This window comes from Halichoerus grypus, chromosome 8, assembly GCF_964656455.1.
Source record: "Halichoerus grypus chromosome 8, mHalGry1.hap1.1, whole genome shotgun sequence".
NCBI lineage: Eukaryota > Metazoa > Chordata > Mammalia > Carnivora > Phocidae > Halichoerus > Halichoerus grypus.
In genome coordinates this window covers 111,221,696-111,245,170 of record NC_135719.1, presented here as the reverse complement: position 1 = coordinate 111,245,170, position 23,475 = coordinate 111,221,696, and the positions used below count along the sequence as shown (strand labels likewise).

At 39.4% G+C, this 23,475-nt stretch overlaps 1 protein-coding gene across 3 annotated transcripts in view; it reads left to right on the top strand.

Moving 5' to 3' along the window:
• Positions 1–23,475, top strand: part of ARMH4 (armadillo like helical domain containing 4) — a 125,607-nt gene that overhangs the window by 7,536 nt on the left and 94,596 nt on the right. For all 3 annotated transcript variants that reach the window (XM_036117472.2, XM_078053759.1, XM_036117474.2), the window contains exons 2-4: positions 1,749–3,183; positions 6,955–7,209; positions 9,134–9,346. In XM_036117472.2, coding sequence (XP_035973365.2) covers positions 1,806–3,183; positions 6,955–7,209; positions 9,134–9,346 — 1,846 coding nt within the window. In that variant the 5' untranslated portion in view covers positions 1,749–1,805. The remainder of the gene's footprint in view (positions 1–1,748; positions 3,184–6,954; positions 7,210–9,133; positions 9,347–23,475) is intronic.

The window sequence follows — 23,475 nt, the reverse complement described above, 5'->3', positions numbered from 1 at the left end:
ATCTGAGAAATTTCTGATGATGGGAGAAGAAAGCGCCCAAACAGCAAAGTAGATAAAACAAGAACTAAAACTCATAAGTTTGGGGGGGAAATTAGTAGTTTTGATATAGTTTTAGTTTTAACAAGAGTTTTTTTTTTTTAAATGCAATAAATCTCAATTTTATAATAGTATGTATTCAGTAAAGATTGCTAATTTAAAATGTGTTTTGGTTCTCTTAAATAGTTTTTTTTCCCCTAAAAACACATTTACTTGCCCTCTTTTACCTTTTCTACTCCTTAAATTTTGAAACATCAAAGGTTTGCCTATAATTTTTATAGTTGTCGCAGAGAAAAAAAATAATTTAAGTGTTTTAAAGAGAAATTTAAAAAAATACTTTATTTTTTTAAATAGGGCATAATTTTTAAATATGCCCATAAAAAAAGGGCATAACGACAGGCAGGGCCGGCAAGCCAGAGGGCCGGTTTGGCTGCGCGGCTACACGGGAGTGTGCGGTAGCCGAGGGCCGTGTCCCCGTAAAGCTGAGAGCTTTTTTTTTTTTTTTTTGTGCAATACACTTTTATTTTCCTTTTACCTTTGCAGTCATCTTTGAGTAATCGTTGTGTAAACAATAGAATGGAATGAAATTACATTAAATTGTATGCAAATGGCTCTAGAACACCTTAACAATTCTGACAAGGCAATTATAAATAACTTTTTCTTTCCTTAGTAATATATATTTGCTTTTTAAAGTGCATTAAAGAGTTGTCATATCTAGGGTTAGCTAGGAAAGAGCAATGGTACCATCCTGGGAGCCCACCTCCCTGAAAGTTTAGACTCCAATTTTGAAAATCCTAAGGTTTACTATTGCATAACATATAGTCAAACAGAGGGCTACTTGGGTTGAAAGTATTTATTCTTGAAATTTAACAGCATTTTACCTTTTTAGTCATTGCACAAAACCCTATTTTTCACTCCATCTGGGTATTCTGCCGAATTTCAAGTAAAACTCAGATTCTGGTAGCTTCAAGTTTATCAACTTTGGAACAACAAATCCTATCACTTAAGGAGAAGTCAAATCGGAGAGGGGTACATAATGAGCAGTCTAATAGAATGGCAACATTTTATATAGCATTCTATACGTTCCAATGAAGCAAAGTAGGCTCCACGTCCAACATGGGGCTCAAACTCACAACCCCAAGATCAAGAGTCACATGCTCTACTGACTGAGCCAGCCAGGTGCCCCTAAAGATAAATTTTAATTGAAAATCATTTATATACCTAAAGAAACCTCTTGAATATAACTGGTATTCAGTATTTTATGATAATGTTTAAAAAGTTTTAAACCATACTTGAAACTTTCTCTGAATGTAATATAAGTAAATGTGAGATTTACTTTCTATGTCTTGGATATGTAGCTATTTCTGTAGTCATTTGACTACATGATTAATAGCAGAATTTGGGGAGAATATTGCAAATGTGATTTCAAGGGTAATTTTTTCAAATAGGTATTTAAGAAGCAATGAACTTAGTCCTTGAACTATGTGTACCTCTTCTAGAGAGCTTCAAGTTAAATCAGCTGCAGAATTCAGCAGGGAAAAATGAACTGGGTTATCCATGTCCCAAAGGTACCAAAGAAATAGAACAGCCGTCTCTTCCATACCATCTCTGAGTGTGAAGTCAAGACTATTTTACTTAGGGTTTAATTTAAAGGGGCTTATTTACAAAATATACATTTATATGACAGCTTGATATGCTTTATTTTTCTGCAGGACTCAATTACTGGAATTGTCAACTTTGCTGATTTATGTGCACATTTCTCTTCCACTATGAGCAGACCAATTGCATTGCACATTTGTCTGGCATTCTGTAGCCTTGTACTTGTCAACTTTGCCACACAATGTGTGGCCTTCCCCAAAATGGAAAGAAGGGAGATAGCACATGTTCATGCAGAAACAGGGCAGCCTGAGAGGATGAACACAGATGACCTAGAAAATAACTCTATGACTTCAAAGTGCACTCCCCGGTTGGTGGTCTCTGAAGATCCAGTGATGGTGTTAGCAGGACCATCAGCAACGTCATTAAATAAAGTATTTCCTACTAGCAAAGAAGCCCATCCAGTAGGAGCTGGACTCATGCAGCCTAACAGCCCCAGCATTTACACTGCTACTGAGACAGTGGTCCCTGCCGAGGAGGAAATGTTTGTTTCCAGCCAGCCAGAGAGGGTGTCTCCTGAAAGCCGACTTTCCAAGGCCATGCTAACCAATCCTATCCCTGCAACTGCATCTCTGAGTGTCGATGAGAAGGAGGAACGCTTGGGTAGTACCATCATTCAGCCCATCGTAGAAGGGACCACAGAAGCAACACAGGGTTTTCTGAGCTATGTGGATGATCAGTTGTTTGCAACTGAAAGTCAGGAAAGAGTTAGTCTGGGACATTTACCTTCATCTGATATGAATACTAAAGGAATGCTAACCGCCAATCCCAGGACTGAGAAATTTGAAGCAGACACAGAACACAGGGCAGCTTTTTTCCCCGGTGCTGAGCCCGTAGTGGGCACGGAGCCTGGAAGCCCCATGCCTGAGAGGGAGAAGCCTTCGCAGATGACAGCTGATCATACCCAGACTGCTGCCATCAAGCACTGGCTCACAACCTCTGAGTACACCCTGAGTGTTGAGCCAGAAACTGACAGGCTGCTGGGAGCCCCAGGAGTCCCAGTGAGTGTCAGCACAGCTGTTCCAGCTGCCTCTGTCGGAAGTGATGAGTGGGATGACACCAAGTTAGAGAGTGTAAGCCAGATAAAGACCCCAAAGCTTGGAGACAACAGAGAGACTCAGGTGGGAACGGAAATGTCTCAGACAGCCCAAGAAACCGGTAATGACCCTATGGAAGGTATGGAAGAGGGCAAACCTATGACCGAGGCTGCAGAGGTGGCTCTGGGGCTCCTGGAAGGGGAAACACCCATGCAGACAGCCCTGCTAATGGCACATGGGGAGGCGCCATCATCTGCCTTCGCCGATCAAAGTTCCTTTACTCCCACAAGTCCTATGGAAGTTAGGAAAGTCTCTGTTGTAAGCCTCTTCCAAGATACCGCAGACTTCATGGAATCCACTAGGGAAAATGATGCAATGGTTTTCTTAGAGACCACTGTTTCCATCTCAGAATATGAATCTGAGGCTCATCAACCATTGGGAAATACATTGAAAGGTAAAAGAAAGAAAAACAAGCTTTGTTTAATTTGGAATGTTTCAATCTGATTTTATTATTATTTTTTTAAATTGAGATGTAATTGACATATAGCATGGTATTAGTTTTAGGTCTTGTTTTATGTTTTTTTTTTTTAAGTGATAATTTAGAAATAAGTTATCTAAGTTTTAATGAAAAACAAAAGTAAACAAAGAAAAATATATTTTGTATAAAAATTACACCCAAATATAACCTCTGCATACAGGCCATGGTATTCAACTGGGAACAGTTTGTCCCCACCCCCATCATTTGGCAGTATTGGAGACATTTTTGGTTGTTATAACAGAGGGGTGCCCCTGGCATCTAGTGGGTAGGGGCCAAAGAGGCTGCTAAATATCCTAAAACCCCCATCCACAAAGATTTTTCTGAGCCAAAATGTCAACAGGGCTGAGAAACCCTGACAGACTGATAGCTTTCAAACATGTTATTATGAAAATGTATAACTATTCAGGAAAATGTTAAAGAATTAGCTATATATTTAAGTGGTATAATAAACAGTATAGGATACTTATTTACACGTTGTTGTAAAAAATACTTACATCCCTGATATTTCTTACCAAAAAGCTTTACGTAAATATTTATCTTATAGCATTAGCCATATGAGTTCTTCGACTTTGTTTTCCCAAAAAGGTATTCATCTAGAAATCAGAAAAAACCCCAGTACTGATAAATCCTCTCTGCTGGCTTGATTTAACACTACTTCCTCTTGGTCTTTATATCTGTGAATTTTATGAGCTGACGAGCCTTATATTTGTTGCTGATGGATAATGTTTTTCTTTTGGTATGTGTAGTTGGTCAGATAACAGCATGAGGGAAGGATAGACTTAGTGTAATGTGCATATGCTTACTCCAAATTGTTTTGGAATATGTACATCTTGTTACTTCAGCTAAGTAGCCTAATTAATGGAAATATCAAATTAGTAATGTGTTTTATAAAGTGTTGAGATTGAATTAAAATGATAAGATTGAATTTTACATGTCCTATCCATTTTTTAAATTTTTTAAAATTTTTTAAAGATTTTATTTATTTGACAGAGAGAGACACAGTGAGAGAGGGAACACAAGCAGGGGGAGTGGGAGAGGGAGAAGCAGGCTTCCCGCGGAGCAGGGAGCCCAATGTGGGGCTCGATCCCAGGACCCCCGGATCATGACCTGAGCCGAAGGCAGACGCCCAACGACTGAGCCACCCAGGCGCCCCTCCTATTCATTTTTTAAAGACTGAAAGACCTAGCATACTATAAATTTTCATAGAAGCTTCGAGAAATTGGGATGCCTGGGGGGCTCAGTCGATTAAGCGTCTGCCTTCAGGTCAGGTCTGGGATCGAGTCCTGCATCGGGCTCCTTGCTCGGCAGGGAGCCTGCTTCTCCCTCTGCCTGCTGTTCGCCCTGCTTGTGCTCTCTTTCTGTCTCTCTGACAAATAAGTAAATAAAGTCTTAAAAAAAAAAGAAGAAGCTTCAAGAAATTGTTTTGTATGTTGGTTTTTAAAATTTCATTAAGAGAGTTGGGTCTCCATGACCATGAAGATATTGGGTATGACTGTACAAGAAGTTTACTTCGATTTTCCATAACATTTTAAGATATTCCTGGAGCATTAAGTCATATAGTTCCAGATTATTCATCACGTAATTGAATCTGTGATTCTTATGTATTAGAATTGCATTAGCTTGTATTAATACAGCCTAAAAGGTAAAATGAATTTGGTGATTGTCTGATTATTATTTTGATTATTGAATATACTCCTTACTTAGTCATAATTGCTTCACTTAACTATGGTCTCTCTCTTTTTTTAAGTTTATTTATTTTTTTAGTAATCTCTACACCCAACGTGGGGCTTGAACTCACGAACCATAAGATCAAGAGTCACATGCTCTTCTGACTGAGTCAGCCAGGTGCCCCTCCACTACAGTCTCTTAATAGGCAACTTCTTTTTATTCCCAGCACATAGCACAGTATTGGCACATAGTAGGTGCTCCATAAATACCAGGTCAGTGGATGCGTAAATGAAGATAGAGAACCATTCAGACTGAAGTTATCCAATTTGACTGCCTGCAATGTTCAAATTAATCAAAAAGTTTCTAAATGTTCTTTGTAGAGAGAGGAACAGTTAAATAATTCCTTTCACTTTAATTTTTTTGTTGTTCAAGCTAAAAACAATATGAAAAACTGAGATTATTGACAACAGTAGTTAGAGAATAACCAAAAAGCTTTCTACCTGTTTTCTGGCGATTATAAGTCTTTTTCAGAAATAAACAACTGGGGCTCCTGGGTGGCTCAGTCGTTAAGTGTCTGCCTTTGGCTCAGGTCATGGTCCCGGGGTCCTGGGATTGAGTCCTGCTTTGCGCTCCCTGCTCCGCAGGAAGCCTGCTTCTCCCTCTCCCACTCCCCCTGCTTGTGTTCCCTCTCTCGCTGTGTCTCTCTCTGTCAAATAAATAAAATCTTAAAAAAAAAATTAAAAAAAAAAGAGAAGTAAACACTCAAATGCCAATCATTTAAGGGCCTAGGAACTACTTAGGACATTATCTTCTTTAGGATATGCAATGATTTCTTTGTGTTTTTGGTTATTATGAACAGATGAGTAACCTGAGATTATCATCAGTTCTCAGATTCAGCTTATTCTTTCACAGGTTCAGTTGAAGGTCAGGTTTTAAAAGTAATCTATAATAATTATCATATTATTATTTTTTCTTTACAGGAAGTAGGGAGAATTAGAAATGTGAAGAAATTTTGAATGATAATTTAAAAATTTCCAGCACTGTTTCTAGTTCTTACTCTTTTTTTCTCTGATAGCAGTCACCACTCAAAGTTGATATTTGTTGAATACTTATATAATACTGGGGTATGTGCTAAGTGTTTTACATGTGTTGTCTATTTTATTTATTTATTTATTTATTTATTTATTTATTTATTTGAGAGAGAGAGAGAGAGAGCGTACACGCGAGAGCTCGCGCTGGGGTGGAGGGGCAGAGGGAGAGGGAGAGAATCTCAAGCAGATTCTGAGCTGATTGCTGATCATAGAGCCCGGGGAGCAGGGAGGCGCTCTATCTCAGGACCCTGAGATCATGACCTGAGCTGAAACCAAGGGTCTGAAGCTCAACCGACTGAACCACCCAAGGGCCCCTAAAGTCTGCATTCTTGACACTATGATATATGGCTTCCATGGAATGATATTAATACCTACCTCCCCTTAGTACACATTGGAAGATAAAATAATGTCCACCATATACTTAGTAGTGTGTGTATATAGCATATAATAGAATTATATGTGTATATAGCATATAATAGAAGCTCAGAAACATTAGTTACTGTAATAATTACTCCTTTATTCAAAATGCTGGCTTTCCTTTCCCCTTTAGAAATGCAAATGTGAAAATTAATATATATAAATGCTGAGAATTTTTGAATGTAACTTAGAACTATATAATTTGTTTCTTAACAAACTGGTTATGTTAATATTTATAAGAGGGAGCTCAACTGTTGATCTTTCTATTTTGTTTTGGATTTTATGTTTTACATATTAACTTCTTTATCTTGGTCTTAGATTGATTCATCGCTCCTGAAAGCAGCAACACTGAAAACATTTATTTGCTGGCATTTTGTGTCTGAGCGATGCGTTTGCCTTCCCATACTCTGAAATAGCTGTCTTCTTTTTTTTCCAATTTATTAATTATAGAGTGACATTTTAAGGCATAGGGAATTTGTCTATTTTAAAATGTTGTATCCCCCCTTTTAAGACATCATCACTCAAGAGATGACAACAGCTGTTCAAGAAGCAGAAGCCACTTTATCATTGGTGACACAAGAGCAGCAGGTTTCTAGCCTCGAGGTTACTGGAGAAAATTGTAAGACTGAGGAAGGAAAAGAGCCCCTCTCCGCCACATCTGGTGTTCCTGCTGTTACTCAGCTGTCCAGGAGGTGGGAGCCTCTGCCCACTACAGTTTCAACTACAGCCGTGCCTCTCTCTTTTGAAGTTACTTCTGCTCTGGAAGGTTTGTAAAGCAGGGGGGTGGGGGGAAGGGAGGGAACTTGGACTCAGAATTTTGGGGGTGGATCTTTTCTGAGTTATAAGCAATAGAATGAGTGTGGCACCTGGCTCTGTCCCCAGGGTATACACACACATCTCACCTGGAGAGTGAACCGGAAAGGTGGGTGAACTCTGTTGTTTGGAGGGATGTGACAAAGCCTAACAGGATGAGGGGTTAGTTCCCAAGTGAAACCTGGTGGCTCATCGCTGGGGCCTGGGAAGGCCAGACCTCCTGAGAACTCTCTCCTTGTTTGACAGCTCTGGCTGCTGGGAGGCAGGGGTGCAGCGAGAACAGTGAAGACCTCGGTTCAGACCCCAGCTTTGGCCCTCACTAGTATTGTGGCCTCAAGCAAGTCTCCTCACGTGTCCAAGCTTGGTTTGTGCATCTCTAAGTAATGCCTACCTGTCTTACAGGTTATTGTAAGGATTCGAAAGAATGGCTACAAAGTGCTTTCTATATAGGAGGCCCTCAAATGCTCTGATATCTTAAGGAGAGCAAAGTTTTTAAATCTTGGTGATCATCAGAATCACCTGGAAATTACAAAAATTATTATTATTTAATTATTGTTTTTGGACCTCATGTCTCTATAGCATTATTGGTCTAAGTAAAGACTTTTATTTATTAACTGAGTTATTTTTAACAAAGTAATAAGTATCTCCTAATCCTGCCCCTCCAAAAATACTCTAGGGCCTGGTCAGTAACCTACATGTAACCCCATCACCCTTCCCACTTCACCCTCGTCCTCTTCTGATGTTAACTGTCATCTTGATTCTTGTGTTCCTCATTTCCTTGGTTTCCTGCTATCTTAGTTTTATAGTATCTGTATTTATGCCTAAAATTATGCATTTAAAATATATTTTAGTAGTTTTTAACTTTATAAAAACAGTATTGTGCTGCAGATAGCCTTTTTGGGACTTGTTTGTTTTACTTAATAGTCTATGGCTAAGATTCACTTACTGTGAATCTTTTGTTTTGACTGTTTATAATATTCCACTATGAAAATAGATCACAGTTTATTCATCTCATCTTCATCCAGTCTCTCCTAGCAGTTTGCATTTGGGTCATTTCCAGGTTTGGCTATTGTGAACATTGCTTGCTGCCATGCGTACTCTCTTGTATATTTTCCATTGGACACGTGCAGGAGTTTCTCTTGGTTAATATACCTAGAGCTGGGTTCTAGGTATGAATGTTTGACTGTAAGGGGCAATGCCTCACTATTTTCCAAAGTGGTTGCACCAATGTATATTCCTAGCAGCAATGTATGTGAGAGTCTGTGGATCCATATCCTAGGAGCTTTAAAAAATAGTTTTTCCAGCTTCACCACAAAGGAGATTCTGATTCAGTAAGTTGGGATAGGTGGAAAGCATGGAGATGGACTTCTAAAAAATTACCTCAGAGATTCTGATGATCTACCAGACATGAAAAATAATACTATTCTAGAGTTTTTTATATTTGGGAAAACCTGGGGCTAAATCTGGCTGCGTTGAAATTGAGCATATTCTAGACACAGATACCCTTGCCCTTTGACTTGATTTTTAAAAGTAGTCTTTGGCATATATTTTAATACTTTTTTGTTACATTTTCTATCTTTGGCAGTAAATCATATAAAATTGTGCAAAATCCATAATATTGTCAGTAGAATAAATGGGAAATCAAAATTTAAAAAGAAAGTTCTGATTTGAGACAATACATCTTCCCAGACGATAAAGTGCCTTGCATAGCTGGATTGATGCACTGTGGGAAGGGGGGAGCTGGTCTAAAGTGCCAAACTTAGTGTATATAAGATACTGGTTTCATTGATCATTTCTTGCTTAAAAAGCAGAAAGATATGTATGCATTTCCCCTAATGATCATCTTTGGGTCAAGTGCTATTTCTTGTGTTTGACAGACCTAATAGACACTGTCACGGGGCCAAACGAGGAATTGTTCACACCAGTTTGGGGCTTTCCAGTGACTCCCCCTGGAATAATGGAGGAAGCAGCCAGCCTTTTCCCAGAGCTTCCTGATTCTGAGACGTCCTCGGAGAGAAGAACCGTTGTCCCATCCAGTAGCCATGTTAATACAGCTGCCTCATATGGCCTGGACCAACTTGAATCTGAAGGTACCCATGCTTTGAAGGGGTCTTTTCTAGGACTGATTGACAGAGTCACTGAGCAAATGTTTTTGAGAAAAGACTAAGGAGAAATGTATTCCATCTGCAGTGTAGATCAGGGGTCAGTAAGCTGTGGCCTGGCCAAATCTGGTCTGCCATCTATTTTGTATGACCTGCAAGTTAAGAATGATCTTTACATTTTCAAATGATTGAAAAAAAAATTAGAAGAAGCATAATATTTTGTGACATGTAAAAGTTAAATAAAATTCAAATTTCAGTGTTCCTAAATGAAGCTATCTTGGGACCCAGCTGCACGTGCTCATTTACATCTTGTCTGTGGCTACTTTTGTGCCAGATCAGCAGTTGAGTAGTTGTGACAGAGACTGCACACAAAGCCTAAAACATTTACGATATGGCCCTTTACTGAAAAGCCTGTTGACCTCTCGTCTAGATCAGTAGTTCTTAACTACAGGTGAACGTTAGGATCACTTTGGGGAGCTTTCAAAAAATTCTGATGCCTGATTCCCCCTGGATTTTCTTAGGGGGAAGTTTTAATGTGGATTGTGTTTTCACAGCACTGCTCTGGTTGTTAGTGCTGGGTTTTTTTTGTTTTTTGTTTTTTGTTTTTTCTTTATGAACATTTCCGGGTTAGGATGTTGGACTGTTTTGAGAGGAGCAGTCTTGTCACCTGTTACAACGGAGAAATGCATGCCAGATTATACTTTCCAAGACATTGGCTGTGAGCATGAAAAAGATGCCTGGAGCCCAGCCGCACATCCACAAACAAGAAGACTGGAAATGTGATGAAAGGTCATGTAATTAATCAGCATTTTGGCAGGTGAACGGCTTCTGGCCGGAGGTGCAGAATGTCCAGAGATTTGTCATGCCGAGTTTCTAAAACTAATCTAGAGGACAGGTAAGCTTTTGGGCACTAAATTAGCCATGGGCTTGATGCCGTAAAGACATAGGATGTGGTATTATTTGATATTTCGTCTCCTGTAGAGCAGGGAAGGTGGTTCAGCCAGGTTTGCCGCAGACTCTATCCCAGGCTCTCAGGGTAACACTGGCAGTCTTCTGCCAGAGAAACATGACATTTTAGGAGTATTCTGGAGAACGCCATAGTAGGATGCTGGTTTAAGAAATGGATCAAAGCAAGCTCTGAGGCTAACAGCTCTCGCACTCCACATTGAGATAAAAATCGTATGACTTGGAGGTTAATCTCATATTAGCTGTCTGCTCTCCTTGACGCCATCTGGAAAAAGCAGGTTCCCTCAAATTAACCTGAGTTAGAGATGACAGCTTTACCCGGCAGGGCTCATTAAATCAGAGAAAAAAAAATATATTTGTGAGTAATCCATACTTGTGAAACTGCAATAATTTTCTAAATTTAGTAGATGATGGCAGTTGCATTGAAATATGTGAGAATTTTCTTGACTTGCCTAAGATGTCCTGGAGTTTTAATGCTTTTCTTCTACACAATTCGATTCTAGCTTCTTTTTGAGAATATATTTTGTCAGTTTTTGATCGAAATTATGATCCTCATCAAGGCTTATGAAAGACATTATTGGTTTAAAAATATCCTTTCTGCTACATTATTGGGCTGAAGACAAGATTTTGAATGAACACACCTTTTCTTCTAGATCCTGGGAAGTATCATTTATGTTTAATTAGTGTACATTAATAATGTCACAGTTAATTTTATGCTGGTGCATCTACTCCTCTGGACTATGCTTATTTAAACAGATAAGCCGACTAGACTCTTGTACGTGTTGGAGGCCTCCAGTTTCAGTGCATGTTTTTCCACCTTGTCCAGGAATGTAAGCTTTGGGGGAAGGGTTTTAATTCTATATAGGCTTATACCTAGAGGCAGATAATTTATTCTTACCCAGAACAGTGGGTTGTACTATGTCAAGTTACCTACCTTTCAAGTTTTAATCTCTGTGATGAGTTGACAAATGACATACAGTTCTCCAGCTTGTGTTTATTTAATTATATTATTAAACTCCTTATATATTATTTTAGTATCTTCTTTCCCACTAGGGGGCAGAAGCACTTCTCCAGAGAATGGAGTATTTTTCTCAATGGGATATGGGCAAGACCTGCCCTTATTAGACAGCAGACAACCAAGAAGCCAAGAACCTTTGTGGAAATTTCTGAATGTTTATCTTTTCAGGGATAATTAAGGGCTCAAATGAACCTCAAATTTGTACCGAATTGGCACCCTGTCATCTTTGTCTCCTTCTTTACGTCTCTAAAACATCATCACTGAGTGTCTTAGTTTTCTAGGGCTACCATAACAAAATACCACAAACTGGATGGCTTAAAACAACAGAAATTTATTCTCTTGTGGTTTTAGAGCCTGGAAGTCTGAAATCAAAGTGTAGACAGGGCCATGCTCCTTCCAGTGCCCCAAGAGGAGGGATCATTCTTGCTTCTTCCGGCTTCTGGTGACCTCACGAGTTCCTTCGCTTGTGGCAACATAATTGCAACCCCCGCCTCCCTGTTCCCGTGGCTGTGATCCCTCAGTGTGTCTCTCTGCCCATATTTCCCTGGTCTTACAAGAACACTAGCCATTGAATTAGGACTCACCCTGATAACTTCATCTTCACTTGATTATATCTGCCAGTACCCTATTTTCGAAGAAGGTCACATTTACAAGTGTGGCAGGTTATATATATATTTTTTTTCTGGGGTTGGAATTCAGTGCATAACAAGGATCTGCCTCTGAGAAGTTTGCCAGCCGGTCTAAAGGCAGACGTGCTCCGGCTCTGTAAGACCCACCTGAGAGACGTGCATTGGTAGAGCCGGAGAAGTTTCAGTGTGTTTGCCATTTCTCCGTTGCTGAGGAAAGCCTGCCTCGATAAGTGCGTACTGCCCTGTGCCTATTTTGGTAGGTCTTTTACCTTGTCAGCAAAAATGTGGTGTGATTTTTGAAGGGATGATGGTTTCTCTGTCACCTTGCCTGATATATTTTACTTCTCTGTACTTTTTTTTTTTTTTAAGGGAATAAATGTTTTCAGGGTGATAAAAAATGCATTATACTTATCCCAGGCGTAACTCCACTAGGGCTGCATTCATCATCTTTGACATATAAACATGGCGAAATGTTCTAATTTTTTTATTCAAAGTAGGATAATGGCAAGTTAGTTGCATGTATATAACTGCATAAATGAATTTTTGAACATGATCTCTGTATAGGTTGATATCCATTTTTTGGTGAATATTAATGTCTTTCTCTGCTCCAGAATGGGAACTTAACAATTTCTGATTACTTATGATAATTTGCTTGGATTTTTTTAATCTGGGTTAACTGCCCTTATATTTTAATCCTAATAGCAAATGGACTAGGTCTTTCAATATTTCTTACTGAAAGAAGTTCTGCTTTTTTTTTTTTTTTTTTAAATTTAAAGATCCATTTATTTGAGAGAGAGTGTGCACATGCACGTGCACAGGTCAGGGGAGGGGCAGAAGGTGAGAATCTTCAGGCAGACTCCCTGCTGAGCATGGAGCTCCTGGTGGGTTCCATCCCACAACCTATGAGATCACACAACCTGAGTTGAAACCAAGAGTCAGTTGCTCAACTGACTGAGCCACCCAGGAGCCCCCCTGCTTTCTGTATTTTGGAAATCCAACTGAGGGTATCTATTTACTCTAAGTAAATCAAACTTATTTTAGCCTTTCCTGTATTCCCACAGAAGATGGGCATTTATCTGTGCTGAAAAATTGTAACAATAATTCCATAGGGTGGAAGGTTATTGCTTTAACAATTCAATATTCAGAAAAAAATCAATTATGGGTTTATTTGTCCCAAGTACTAGGCTTCTAAGTACTTGTGAGAGGTCAGAGTACAAAAAAAAGATTTCTTGTGATTAGGTTTTGGCAGTCCTTCCTCACACCGCCAGCCTTCCTCCCTTAATGTTCGGAAGGCAATATCTGGGCCTTCCAGCGAGTGGGAAATGGGAAACTACTTGGTGCTTGTCATGGTGCTGACCAGACAGACTTGGGAACATGGTGAATTTGCTTGGATTGTCTCAAGATTGCCCTGGGTTAGCTTATTGCTCGTCTGTAAGAGAAGAAGAAATACCAGTGTCCCTGGGCTGGAGAAGGTGAATTCTTGATCTGACTGATCCTATTTAATGTCTTTCTCTAGGCATAATAGGGTGAGTGTTGGGGCTGCTAATCCAGTGCCATTATCCCAGACAGTTCCCATTTCCTCATGTTCCACAGGCCCATTTATTACGGGCTTTCTTGAACAAACTCACAGTAATTGATTCGCTGGAGAATTACCTTTTTTTTTTTTTAACTTACAATGTATGTTATATGTAAACCTTTTTTTAACATATAAAGAGATTTTTTAATTCTTAGTATCCAACAGGAAAGTCATGTTTAACCTTTCTTTAGCATCTTGGTTTTTAAAAAATAAGATGAGATATATCATTTAATTTTAGCTTTTTCTTTCCTGATGGTTTTTTCCCCTTGTTTTTGAAGACCATTTTGGTAGTCCTTATATTTAGGTTTTCAAAAATTGCATTTTTGGCAGCACACGTAAGGCAGAATGCTGTCATTGTGTCATTTGTCGTTTATTCTGGTGACATCCATTTTCCTGCCTTTGTGAGTGTGTGTGTATGTATTTAATTTCATGGATGTTTTCTACAGTCCTCTGAGAGCATTTCCATTCTATATTTGCAGCACCTTTTCCTTTCTTCTGCTGAAGAAATAGTGGTGTTCTCTCTCCTTTCTTACTTGGAATTCTCAGTTCTCTCTGTCCTCGTTCTCTCTGCTGATAACATAGGAATTTCAGAAGAAAGTCCTGTTGGAAAAGTATGCCTTCATTCGGATGACTGAACGAGACTTCTGGCAGTGTGGCGGCCTCATAGTTGCTACTGAAGTCAAGATGCTTTATTTTCTTATCGGTCAATCAGAAATGAATTGGGAAATGCATTAAGTGGCATTGTGGAAAAGTCTCAGAGATGGTTTTCTTTAATAGCTCCATTGAGGATACTTAAAATCATGCATAGAGTTTATGAAGTGTTTGCTCTTTACTTGCACTTTATTCACAAAATCGATGTTTTTGGTCTTCCGGTATGCACTCCTTTTCGGAGAGTATTTTCCTATTATTTTCTCAATTCTCATGTAACTTTTCAACTCAGAAGGCAGCTAGGATGGATGAATGAGACAGAGTATTCAAAATCTTATCTTGAGGCCATATTTATGAACCCCAGTTTATGTGATTTACCTTTGGGTACTGCTCAGTGGAATATAATAGGAAAGATCAAGTAAGGAGTAAATTTGAACTGTTGCCCACCATTACTTGTAATACTGCAGTATGAGGTTAAGGATGTTCACTCTATTTTTTTTTTTTTTTACATTTTTATTTATTTATTTTATTTGATTATGTTATGTTAGTCACCATACAGTACATCATTAGTTTTTGATGTAGTGTTCCATGATTCATTGTTTGCGTATAACACCCAGTGCTCCATGCAATACGTGCCATCCTTAATACCCATCACCGGGCTAACCCATCCCCCTACCCTTCCCCTCTGAAACCCTCAGTTTGTTTCCCAGAGTCCATAGTCTCTCATGGTTCCTCTCCCCTACTCTGATTCCCCCCTTCATTTTTCCCTTTCCTTCTCCTAATGTCCTCCATGCTATTCCTTGTGTTACACAAATAAGTGAAACCATATGATAATTAACTTTCTCTGCTTGACTTATTTCACTTAGCATAATTCCCTCCAGTTCCATCCATGTCGATGCAAATAGTGGGTATTCATCCTTTCTGATTGCTGAGTAATATCATTGTATATATGGACCACATCTTCTTTATCCATTTGTCTGTCTCAGCTCCTTCCACAGTTTGGCTTGTGGACATTGCTGCTATGAACATTGGGGTGCATGTGCCCCTTCTTTTCACTACATCTGTATCTTTGGGGTAAATACCCAGTAGTGCAATTGCTGGGTCATAGGGTAGCTCTATTTTTAACTTTTTGAGGAACCTCCATACTGTTTTCCAAAGTGGCTGCACCAGCTTGCATTCCCACCAACAGTGTAAGAGGGTTCCCCTTTCTCCACAACCTCTCCAACATTTGTTGTTTCCTGCCTTGTCAATTTTTGCCATTCTGACTGGTGTAAGGTGATATCTCAATGTGGTTTTGATTTAAATTTCCCTGATGGCTAATGATGGTGAACATTGTTCACTCTAATTGTGTTAAGAAGGAATACAAGTTTTGGCCTTTGTTCTTGGAAATGCTTTGGGTTTCATTTCGCCTCAGTAACAGAGCCACTTAAATGATATACAAATGCGGAAGATGAGTAAAAGAGTATTTGATGGAATATGACCTTTGTTTGACTTTTAGTGATGAATTGATTTGCTGAATTAGATGCTGAATTCTCCCCTCCATGCTTGTTCTGGCAAAAGCAATGGAAATTTAATAAAAATTAATAATTTTATAACTATTAACATGAACACAGGAAACATCTAATACCATTGCCAAGTACATTAGGGAAGGATGATCTTTTTTTTTTTTTTACTTGTTTTTATCTTTGCATCTTCACATATATTACATGACACAGAATTGCTGGTGATTTCAGTTATCGATTGCCTTTTATAGTAAGTCATTTTGTTGTCTTGTCCTGAAGTCATCATACTTTCTCTGGCATTTATGATAGATCTCTGTTTTTAAGTACCAATATGTTAGTCCAGTAAATTACTTAGCACTCAGAATGGTCATCCCACGTTTGCTACTCATGTTCACAAAGCCAGTGGTATTTCAGAAATATTTAAGCAATATTATGATGTATTACCCTAAAGCTTTGCTTATAAATTCTGCTGTTGAAGAAAGATAACTGACATGACTAAGTTTTCTAGTATGCTTTCTTATCATAAGGAATTCATTTATTGGTATGATCTCAATTAAGCAAAAATTATCCTGGAGCTGACTTTTTCCTTTTTTTTTTTTGGAGAATTGTTGCCCCCCACTAGAAAGTAGAAAGTTAGTACTGCTTAGTAAAACTCACCCTTAGACACACATGAAATTTTACATGATGGCTCAGGATGACAAAAGGATTTTGCCTTATGTATATCCAGAGGTTTTGTTCATTCATTAATGTGCACATTTAGCAAGTATTTGTTTGGTGATTCAGATAATAAAAAAGAAGAGATGGGAGTGGATCTTGCATAAATGTTAGTAGAAGAGTTAAGACAGATACATAAATAACAGAAATACAAGGTAGAAGGTGGGAAAGTATCGCATAACATATATATACTCATTGTTCTATTGATATTTATACAAAAATAAGTGATGACAGACCCAAAAATATGGAAAACATTCTAAAGGGTGGTGAATAGATACCACATATACCACACTAGCAGTCGGTTTACAGACACGTAATCAAGCATATTTTTCTAATTTAGCTTATTGGTTAGATGAATTATTTCTTTTTAAAATTTTTTTTTAAAGATTTTATTTATTTATTTGACACAGAGAGAGAGAGGGAGAGCACAAGCAGGGGGAGTGTCAAGCAGAGGCAGAGGGAGAAGCAGGCTCCCTGCTGAGCAGGGAGCCTGATGTGGGACTCAATCCCAGGACCCCGGATCATGACCTGAGCTGAAGGCAGTTGCTTAACCGACTGAGCCACCCATAGATGAATTATTTCTTAAGAATAGGATTTTTTATAACTTTTTAAAAAGATTTTTTATTTATTTGAGAGAGAGAGAGAGCACGCACAAGCAGGGGGAGGGGCAGAAGGAGAGGGAGAGAAGCAGACTCCCCACTGAGCTTGACAACCCTGAGGTCATGACCTGAGCTGAAATCAAGAGTCCGACGCTTAACCGACTGAGCCACCCTGGCGGCCCAAGAATAGTTTTTAATAACAGAAGCAACTGCCTTTCAATGTAGAGGAGGCACCCAGGGGCTCCATCTCAGGCTAGCAAATATTTGATTTATAGGAAACTGCAGCATGTCTCTCTCGAGGAGGATGTTCAGAACGCAGGCAAAAGGATTGGTTCTGAGTGATTCATCTGGGCTCGTACTCCAGTGTTGTGAATCCTTGTGAGGACTGGTCCAAACGGGGCTTTCCACGTGTGGTGGTTTTGTGCAGTTGTGGAAGCAAACGTGTAGCTTATAACCACATAATAGGCTGTGGAGATTTCAAAGGCGTTTTAGATATTTGCAGAAAATTAAGGCATTTTTAAAAGGCATGCTTTTTCAGTATGAAGCTAGACATAACTATCCTTTACTGGTGTAAACATGATAATTTTATTGCATGAGTACAAACAATCATAAACCTTAACAATGTATAAAATAACATAAGGATATTATCAACTGCACTTTATCAGGCTGTATTCATAACCATGAAGTTGTTTTGGCATCAGACTACCTCTTATCACTTCAGTGTATACACAACCCCAAAGGGAAAGAGTAGAATAAAAACATAATGCATCAATTTGAATGGCCTTAGAAGATTTTAAGAATGTTCACACTTGGAAACATTGCATTTGTCTTGAAAGATTAACATTGATTCTGCCTAAATTTACCAGTGCCTTTTCTTCTTCAGCCGTACTACCTCCTTCTACATTGTTCTCCAAACAAAATAGTCTATGGAAATTTCTTCTATTAAAAACGTGGAAAGAATCTCCAATGTTTTATTATGAGAAGGAGATTCTCCAGGTGGGCAGAGGGCCCGACACTGCTCCCTCAATTTTCTCAGGGTATCTGCTACACGTGTTCTCTGAGGGGTCTTATATCCTATTAAAACTCTAGCCCAGGGACGCCTGGGTGGCTCAGATGGTTAAGCATCTGCCTTCGGCTCAGGTCATGATCCCAGGGTCCTGAGATCGAGCCCCGTATCGGTCTCCCTGCTCAGCGGGGGGCCTGCTTCTCCCCCTTCCTCTGCTTCTCCCCCTGCTCATATTCTCTCTCTGTATCTCTGTGTCCCGAATGAATAAATAAAAAAAATCTTTAAAAAAACCCCAAAAAACTCTAGCCCGAGCAAAAGTGAAAACCCTCTCTCTTGTGTAGAAATTCAAAAAAATACTTGGCTTGAACCTAAGGGAACACAAAGCAAATAAAACAAGAAAATAAAAGAAACACAAAGTGAATTAGGCTCACAACATACTGATTTCTCTGATCTTACCTTAGCTAATAAGCTCTCAGGTCTCCCAGACCCTGACCCATTCCACTCTCTGAGAAGGTTTTTTTATATTCTATACCCAAAGTGTTAGAATAGTTTTCAAGCACCTTGCCAGGGTTTCTGGCTACTCAGCTCTTGCCTTGTTTCCTATACAGAGTGTATTTTTTTGTCTTCCTCCTCCCTGCCCCCACATGGAAGAGCCAAGACCAAGACATAAATTTCCTCTAGGGCCCCCCACCAAGTAGGGAATCCCCAATCCCACATACATATTATCAGCCCTGTTTTGCAGGTTGAAGGACATACCTTCAATCCCTAGGCAACTGACTGCCAGACAACCATCATGATTGACACCATCCCACCCTTAAGAGAAAATCCCATCTGTTAAAAGCACGGCATGATTCATGTCTAGGCAGTATAACACTGTTCTCACTACACAAGAAATATACCTGTATGATAATAGGCTCACTATCGCATTTTGTAATATATAATAGTTAGTGCTATGCTACTCTATAAACAGAAGGCTATGAAGTTAAAGTTAAAAGAGGACAGGAAGGAGAAATAGAAACAGTTCAGCTCAAACTCATCCTCCTTTATGAAGCCTCTCAGACCACCCAGCCCACACTGAGAAGCAGTATAGACCTGAAAATAGCTCTGGTTCTGGACTTAAATGGACATAACTCTGTTTAAGTTTTAGCTCCGTCATGAATCAGCATTATGATCTTGACCAAATTGTTTAATTTCTTTCGACTTCAGTTTTCCTATCTGTGTAAAGCAGGGCTATTGATGTTCCTATCTTTTCTTGTAAGAATAAAATGGGATCTTTCATATAGTAAATGCTTGCATGACCTGGAGTAAATGCATAATAAATATGAATATTTTATGTCATTTATCAATTAAAATTAGGTATCATTTATCATTTACTACTATGTATGAATTGTTATAATGAAATAGTCCCATCTTCTCCATGCAACCATGGGTCAGGGGCCAGGTGGACAGCGTAAGTAAGCAAAAAGGAAGGCGCCTAAGACAGTAGGGAGTGGTGAGTGTGGTGCAGTGGAGAGCACATACTCCCTCTGATCCGGACAGATCTTGTTCACATTGTTGCCAGGAGGAGTATGTGAGCTCAGTGGTGCCAGATCTTGGAAGTTTTTCAGGATAAGCTGAAAGTTTTGATTTTTTTGTGGAATACTCTGACATTTTAAGTGTTGGCATTCAATCCACAAGTTTACCTAATCCCATTTCATTTTTATTAGTATGTGCACCCAAAAAGAGTCTTATTTTCCCAACAATAGATCGTCAGTTTCTGCTCTTAAATTAGCTCTCCAGACCTCCTTAAAGGCAGGTGGGCAGGGTCCGATCTTTCTTGTATCCACATTGGCCTGTGGTTACCAAGCATTGGGTAAGTGATGAATAATGGAGTGTATGGTTTTAGGACCACTATCTTGTTTATGAGACTGACGCGCTGCCCAGTGCACCAAGAGGGCCGCTCATTATCTTGTTTAATTGATGTGCTTGCTACTTGACTTGTCCTGCTTGTTGTTATCATTTTAAATCCAGTGCTTGTTTTGGGCCTGAGGTTAAACACTTTTTATGTGAACAAAGAAGTGGTTGCCAGTTACATTCTGCTAGAAATCCAGTGGGAATGTGCTTAGATTTCTTGCATCCCATTGTGGGGTTGAACATTCCTTTCATTGGGATGCATATCAACATCTGCACTCAGGCAGGTAACAGGGAGCTCAGTAAACTTAAGTGATTCTTTAAATTCATTTTGGGAAGCCAGAGCTGGAATATTCCAATTCTCTGGGATTCAATTCATTGTTAAGACTAATAACATAAATATTACATATATATTCTATTGTATATATCCAGTATTACATGATAAAATGTGAAAGCATTTCGTTGGCAGGAAGAGTTAAGACTTTAGAAATGTAAGAGAATTCTATAAATTTTGAGTCAGCTTAACTTTGTGAGCTGCTGAATTTGGTGGAAATTATTTCAGAAGCTTCTGGGGTTCCCAACCCCTTATGATACCAGAGAGCCATCTGCTGGAGAATTGTTTCATATCCTCAAAACAAATTTAATTTTTTTCTTTTCTGGCTTTTCAGTTTTGTACCCAATTTGGTGCCCAAGTTCAAACAAGTCTGGAAAATAAAAGCAGTGCCATCCCCAGTGCTTCAGCCTCTCTTTAAGTGTGGGAACCATTTGGTTACAGTGGCTTTTGATTATATTTGTATAGGGATTGCCAGGTAAACACATGCCAACAAATGTTTCCTCTTGATTTTATTTTCTCTTTTTACAGATTTTATTTATTTATTTATTTGAGAGAGAGCCAGCGGTGGGGGGAGGGCGGGGCGGGAGGAGAGGTGGAGAGAATCCGAAACAGACTCCTCGCTGAGCTCAGAGCGCTGGAACCAAGAGTCCAACACCCAACCGACTGAGCCATCCAGGTGCCCCCAAATGTTTCTTCTTTTAGAAATCTGTCACTGGGATGTGTCCGAGCTACTCCATTTAAGGGGGAAGTGGGAGAAAGACTAATACATACTCAGCATCTGCCCAGCCAAGCCACCCTGTTTTTTTTTTTTATGGTATTCTTTCTCTTTTTCATGTGCCCTAATGTGTTCACTTTAGATTTAATTTTAAACTTCGTAAAGGAAAGAAAAGGGCCACTAAAAAGAGAAGTTTGACACTTAAAACAAAAGATGATGATTCAAATTGATGATTGCTATTCCAAAGAGATAGAATATACAGGTGAGATCCTCTTCTTCCTGTAAATCAAAGAGAGACAGCTTGCTGAGGCACCTGGGTGGCTCGGTTGGTTAAGTGTCTGTCTTCAGCTCACATCATGATCCCGGGGTCCTGGGACCGAGTCCCACATCAGGCCCGTGCTCAGAAGGGAGTCTGCTTCTCCCTCTCCCTCTGCTGCTCTCTCTCTGTCAAATAAATAAAATCTTTAAGAAAAAAAAAAAAACCACAAAGAGAGACAGGTTATATTGGGTATGAGTATTACTATTGGAATTCTTCCTACCTCCGTTATTGGGATGATGTATTCTCAACCAAGGTTCCCCTCATTAGTAATACTCTGGGAGTGCTAGCTATGTCTCTAGCTTCTGGAAATCTAAAAATGTCTAAACTGTGATAAAAATGGGATGAGAGAAACTGGGGATCTTGGGTGGGAGCTGCTTATTAAATTAATGGCAACTGGACTTTGTAGCAGAGTCAGGTTACTCAGGCCACGGCCATGGGGTAAATTTTCTCCCATACGTCCTATTTGATTTCTTTGGGAGTTAACCCATGGTTCTGGTCCTGAACAAAATTCAAACTCTTGGTTTTGGTAACCTTAGGCAGAAATGTTTGCAACAAATAAAACAGGCCTGACCTAGAGAGCCAAAAATTCTGGGTTATTAAACCTGTTTGAGGCTCTGCTATGATATTTAAGCATTCAAGGCAGTTCTATCACTAGCTATGCAGGCCGTAGGCAAAACAAAGTTTATCAAACTTGCTTTCTGTTTCGCTGACAGTGTAAGCTTGGAGGATAATGCCTGCAAAGTATTTTGAGTCCCTCAGAAGAAAAGCCCCATGTAAGTTCCAAGTATTGTTATGGGTTATAAAACAGCTATTGAGGGATTCTGTCAGAGAGTGGCCAGACAGGTAAAACTGGCTTAGAGAGGATACTGTCTAGACAGATCTTTTCTTTTCCCTGCCATCTGCAACAGGACATTCTCTGTGGAAGCTCTGGACACACTACTTGGTATCACCAAGCATCTCTTTACCATGTGGCACTTACCCTGACATCTCTGTTTAATGCTTTACAGTTTTCATGGTACAGTTTCAGTTCCCCTCAAGCCCAGCAATGAGACATTGAACCATGTCTGCATCCCCATTGGACGCTGAGCTATCTACTCTCCAAACACCTGTGTTCGGTTTTTTGGCTGACACCTGTCAAGTTTTCACTGTTGTTAGGTGTCACAATTCTTGACAGTGGACATGCCAGCAAGTGACTTGATCTTAGTAAGGATACCATGAAACAATCCTGTTAGGTCCATGGCAAGGAGCCTCAGTCAATGCTGGACCGTGCATCCTGAATTCCGTGGGACACCCTGAGCTGATGCTGGTTCAGCAAGAGTGAAAGGGAGTTTATGCAATGGGTGTCACGTGCTTGGGAGTGGGAACAGTGTGAAGTGGGGGAAGGGTTTTGTCTGTCACTAGAGGTGGTTACTCAGAAACCATCATGACTGCCCCCTTGATTGCTGTTAGCGTCCTTGCGATTGGTTGGTATCATGAAGTAATCAGTGTCAAGTACCCTGGGAAGAAGGAAGAGTCAGTTGGGAGGATGCACTTCCCATACGAGGTGACAAAACTAGAAGAAATTTTCAGGCTGAACTCTATGAACCTTCCTTACCTGGACTGCAGTGTTTTGTCAGGGATTCTCAGGACAAATAGAACTTTAAGTCTTTGATCACTATTACTTGGTATCTGTTATATCCGATAAACCAAGAGCAATTGCTTCTTTTTAGAGGTTCATTTTTTCCCCCTTTTCTGTGTCATTTTAATATGGGATAATTGAGTGTGTGTGTGTGTTTTACATTGATTCACATGCTTATTTAGGATTCAAATAAATGAAAATAAAATTGGGGTTTAACAGAGTTACCAAATTCAGAAAGCATTACCCTATAACCTTTAAATACAACCTGGTAGAGTTATAGAGTGAGTTCTTTCTTTTTAGTTCTTTGGATCAGGGATCCTGTTACTGTTTTTGGCACAGTTTTATTTGTCGAACGTTTATTTCATGTCATTGCCCTTTGTGTTCAGAGCTGTTCATGACATCATTGTTGCTCTTGGGTGTGACTAGTTGAAAGACTGGCGGAAATAGAGATGACTTTCTCTTTAGTTTTTATGAATGGAAAATCAAGGCATACAACTCTGGTTTGTTTTGCACCTGTTGTTCTTTTTTTAAAATTTTATGTGAATTCAATTTAGTTAACATATAGTGTATTATTAGTTTCAGG